General features: G+C 51.3%; 1 protein-coding gene across 1 annotated transcript in view; it reads left to right on the top strand.

The window, feature by feature from the left end:
* Positions 1–5,038, top strand: part of GYS1 (glycogen synthase 1) — a 26,502-nt gene that overhangs the window by 6,350 nt on the left and 15,114 nt on the right. The window contains exons 3-5 of the mRNA XM_021710472.1: positions 1,871–2,062; positions 2,907–3,092; positions 3,503–3,647. Of these exons, the coding sequence (XP_021566147.1) occupies positions 1,871–2,062; positions 2,907–3,092; positions 3,503–3,647 (523 nt within the window). The remainder of the gene's footprint in view (positions 1–1,870; positions 2,063–2,906; positions 3,093–3,502; positions 3,648–5,038) is intronic.

Raw genomic sequence — 5,038 nt, 5'->3', positions numbered from 1 at the left:
CAAAAAATCAAAAAATCAGCCGGGGGTGGTAGCGCCCGCCTGTAGTTCCACCTACTCGGAAGGCTGAGGCGGAAGGATCGCTGGAGCCCAGCAGGTCGAGGCTGCGGTGGCTGGGGGCGGCCACTGCACTTCAGTCTGGGCGACAGAGTGAGACTCCAACTCAAAAAAAAAAAAAGAGCCAGGCGCGATGGCTGAAGCCTGTAATCCCAGCACTTTGGGAGGCTGAGATGAGAGAATTGCCTAAACCCAAGGGTTTGAGACTAGCCTGGGTAACTTGGTGAGACCTCATCTCTACAATAAATCAAAAAACTAGCCAGGCATGGTGGTGCATGCCTGTAGTTCCAGCTACTTGGAAGACTGAGGTGGAAGGATCACCTGAACCCAGCAGGTCAAGGCTGCCGTGGCCATGAGCTTGCCACTGCACTCCAGCCTGGGTGACAGAGTGAGATTCCAACTCAAAAAAAAAAAAAGAAGCCGGGCTCAGTGGCTCAGCCTATAATCCCGCGCCTTTGGGAGGCTGAGGTGATTAGATTGCCTGAGCCCACAGGTTCAAGACCCGCCTGGGCAGCGAGACCTCCTCTCTACAATAAATAAAAAAATCAACCGGGTGTGGTAGCGCATGCCTGTAATTCCGGCTTTTCGGAAGGCTGAGGGGGAAGGATCGCCGGAGCCCAGAGGCGAGGCTGCGGTGGCCAGGAGCGCCCACTGCACTCCAGTCTGGGTGACCGAGTGAGACTCCAACTCAAAAAAAAGAAATGTGGCTGCCGACAACAAAATGGGTCTCTGGGCACAAGAAAGAGGTCACAGGTGACAAAAGAGACAGAAACAAGGCAGTGGGGGATAGAAATGTGGCAGCGAGAACAGTGAAGGAAGCATCCGGTGGAAGGAATTAGCAGCAGAAACAGAAGACAATGGGAGAAAACAACATGATGGTTGGAGAGAAATGTGGCAGCAAGTACAGAAAAAAGGTGGCTAGGAGAAATGAAAAAATTACTATTAATAGCAGTGTGGCAAAACAAGGCAGTGGGGCACAAAAAACATGTGACATATGTGGTTATAAGTAGTGAAAGGAGGCAGCGGGTGGGGGGGCCAGGAAAATGTTGCAACAGAGATGGAAAAAGAATGTGATGGGAATCATTCATACAAATAAAGAAATAAGGCTGGGCATGGTGGCTCACGCCTCTAATCCCAGCACTTTGGGAGGCAGAGGCTAGAGGATTACTTGAACCCAAGAGGTTGAGACCAGCCTGAGCAGCATGGCAAGACCCTATCTCTACAATAAATCAAAAAATTAGCTGGGCATGGTGGCACATGCCTGTAATCACAGCTACTTGAAAGGCTGAGGTGGAAGGATCGCCTGAGCCCAGCCGGTCCAGACTGTGGTAGCCCGTCAAGACTGTGATAGCTGTGATTGTCCCTCTGCACTCCAGCTTGGGTGACAGAGTGAGATTCAGATTAAAAAAAAAAAAAAAAGACAAGTCGAGGCTGCAGTGACTGGGAGTGTGCCACTGCCCTCCAGTCTGGGTTACAGAGCAAGCTCCTACTCAAAAAAAAAAAAAACAACGCATGCCTGTAATTCCGGCTACTTGGAAGGCCGAGGCGGAAGGATCGCCGGAGCCCAGCAGGTTGAGGCTGCGGTGATCGGAAGTGGCCACTGCACTCCAGTCTGGGCAACAGAGTGAAACTCCGACTCCAAAAAAAAAAAAAAGTAAGGCAGCGGGAGACAAATGAATAGCAGATACAGAAACAGAGGGTGAGAGGACTGAGGCTTAAGCCCAGACTTCTGCCTAGGGGTGGGAGAACCACCAATGCAGGCAGACATGAGGCCAAAGCCCTGAGCCTCCCTGTGTACCCCTCCCCTAACTTGCAGGTGTATTTCGGGCGCTGGCTGATTGAGGGAGGGCCCCTGGTGGTGCTCCTGGATGTGGGGGCCTCAGCCTGGGCCCTGGAGCGCTGGAAGGGAGAGCTCTGGGATACCTGCAACATCGGAGTGCCCTGGTACGACCGTGAGGCCAACGACGCTGTCCTCTTTGGCTTCCTCACCACCTGGTTCCTGGGTGAGGTAGGCCCCACTGTGGTCCCCATCTGACTCGCTTCCTCCCAGGCCTGAAACTACAATGACCATCAGCCCCTGGGCCAGAGGATGGGCATCTCCCAGGGCACTCTGGGCATCGTAGAGTTCTTTAATCCAAGATTACCTCTGGACTTTGGGGACATGGGCATCCAGGGCCCCAACCTCATCTTTCCTCAGAGACCCAAAGGCTCAATGCCAGCTGCATTTACTCCAGTCTTCCAAGTGTTTGGGTTCTGAATCTTTAGCTCTGAGTGAGGCTGGAGGGCTCGCCCAGGGAATTCTGGGAGTTGTAGTTCTCTGTTGGCTGGACTTAAGCTCTCAGATGGGGTCCTGAATGCTTATGGAACCCCAGCCTGAGAACCAGAAATCCTGGTTCTTATCTCCTTCTAGGTTTTAAAAGGCTCAATAAATGCTAATTTCTCATGCTCTGGGACAAATAATTTAGGAGCTGGCTGCTGTGAGAGCATTCTGGGAATTGTATTCCTTTTGCTAGTTTTGGGTGCAGAAGGCCAACCCTTGATTTAAGATAGGGGGTCTCGCTCCAGGAATTGTGCCCAGAACTTGGGGACACAAAAACGTCAGTCTTTTCAGTCCAACCTTGCAAAGACTCAGGAGACTGGCCAAAAAATTCCCAGTTCCCATCAACCTCTGGGGGTACAGTCAGCTGGTCTGGCTACCTCGGGAGTGTATGGTTCCATGTCCTGTGGGGATTGCTGCAGTGGGCCACTGCCCACTCTATGCGGTAGCGCTGACAAATTGATCTCTCTCCTGAATTGTCGTCCATGTTGGGATGGCCAACTCTCTTAAGACGCCCTGTCCCGTTGCCCCACAGTTCCTAGCCCAGAGCGAGGAGAAGCCGCATGTGGTTGCACACTTCCACGAGTGGCTGGCGGGCATTGGACTCTGCCTGTGCCGTGCCCGGCGACTACCTGTGGCGACCATCTTCACCACCCACGCCACACTGCTGGGGCGCTACCTGTGTGCTGGTGCTGTGGACTTCTACAACAACCTGGAGAATGTGAGCTGGGGTGTGGCAAGTGGGGGACTGCAAGTATGTCAGGACAGCCCAAAGCTCTGGATGCCCAGGGGGATCAAGCTCCCTCTTCTCCCAGGAGTCCAGGCTCTCAGCCCCTCCTCCTTCAGATCCAGAAGTCCAGACCCTGCCCCTCCTCCCTCAGACCCAGAAGTCCAGACCCAGACCCTCCTCCCTCAGACCCAGAAGTCCAGGCTCCCAGCCCTTCCTCCCTCAGACCCAGGAGTGCAGACCCAGTCCCTTCTCCTTCAGACTAGGAGTCTAGGCATCCCAGCCTCCCTCCCTCAGACCCAGGAGACCAGCTACCAGCCCCAATCTCCTTCAGGATCCTGGAGTTCAGATCTCCAGTTTTCTCCCCAGTCCCTCTAACATGACTGCCTTCCCCTCCCCCCCAGTTCAATGTGGACAAGGAAGCAGGCGAGAGGCAAATCTATCACCGCTACTGCATGGAGCGGGCAGCAGCCCACTGTGCTCATGTCTTCACAACTGTGTCCCAGATCACTGCCATCGAAGCACAGCACCTACTCAAGAGGAAACCAGGTAGGGGCTGAGCTGAGGCCCCTTAAACAAAAAGGTAGACGATGGTCTATGCCAAAACCAATACAGTTGCTCTTCTACCAAGAAGTCCACTGTAAGGTGAAATATCACAAATAGAAAATGCAGGCCAGGTGTGGTGGCTCACACCTGCAATCCTAGCGCTTTTAGGAGGCTGAGGTAAGAGGACTGCTTGGGTCCAGGGGTTGGAGACCAGCCTGGGCAACATAGCAAGACCTCATCTCTATAAAAAATTGAAAAACGTAGCCACACATGGTGATACATGCCTGTAGTCCCAGCTACTCGGGAGGCTAAGGCAGAGGGATCATCTGAGCCCAAGAAGTTGAGGTTTTAGTAAGTTGTGATCATGCCACTGCACTCCAGCCTGGGTGACAGAGTGAGACACTGACTCAAAAAAAAAAAAAAAAAAATGTGGCTGGTCTCAGTGGCTTATCCTATAATCCCAGCACTTTCAGAGGCTGAGGCGAGTGGATTGCCTGAGCCTGCGGGTTCGAGACCAGCCAAGTCAACTTGGCGAGACCTCATCTCTACAATAAATCAAACATTAGCCAGGTGTGGTAGCAGGCACCTGTAGTTCCAGCTACTTGGAAGGGTGAGGCGGAAGGATCACTGGAGCCCAGCAGGTCGACACTGGGGCAATCATAAGCGTGCCACTGAACTCCAGCCTGGGCGACAGAATGAGACTCCAACTCACAAAAAGAAAAAAATGTATTTAATACACCTAACCTACCAAACATATCTTAGCCTAGTCTACCTTAAACATGCCCAGAAAACTCATATTAGCTTCCATTTGGGCAAAATTATCCAATACAAGCCTATTTTATAATAAAGTCTTGAATATTTCATCAAAATCCAAAATTTATTGTAGTATTTCTACTGAATGTGTATGGCTTTCATACCATCATAAAGTCAAAAACTCTTAACCCAAACCATTATAATTTGGGGACCATCGGTACCAATTTTTTAAATAAAGAATAGAGAACTACAATTCCCAGAAGGCCATGGGGTGGTGACTACATTTGAGGCTGCCTGGCTCTACATACCCTGGAGGATAATGGAAAGTGTAGTTTCTTTCATATTAATTTCAGAGATGGTAAAATTCTGTAATTGCCTAAAGTAGACTGAACATCTGAAAGGGAATGGAAGACCCGCGGACTTTTTTTTTGTTTTTGTTTTTGTTTTTTTGAGTCAGAGTCTCACTCTGTCACCCAGGTTGGAGTGCAGTGGCATGCTCACAGCCACCGCAGCCTTGACCTGTGGGGCTCAGGCTATCCTTATGCCTCAGCCTTCCAAGTAGTTGGAACTACAGACGCACACCACCATGCCCGGCTAGTTTTTGTGATTTATTATAGAGATGAGGTCTCACCAAGTTGCCC

This window comes from Carlito syrichta, unplaced genomic scaffold (assembly GCF_000164805.1).
Source record: "Carlito syrichta isolate Samal-C Ts95f unplaced genomic scaffold, Tarsius_syrichta-2.0.1 Scaffold289135, whole genome shotgun sequence".
NCBI lineage: Eukaryota > Metazoa > Chordata > Mammalia > Primates > Tarsiidae > Carlito > Carlito syrichta.
This window is presented reverse-complemented; position numbering and strand designations above follow the sequence as displayed.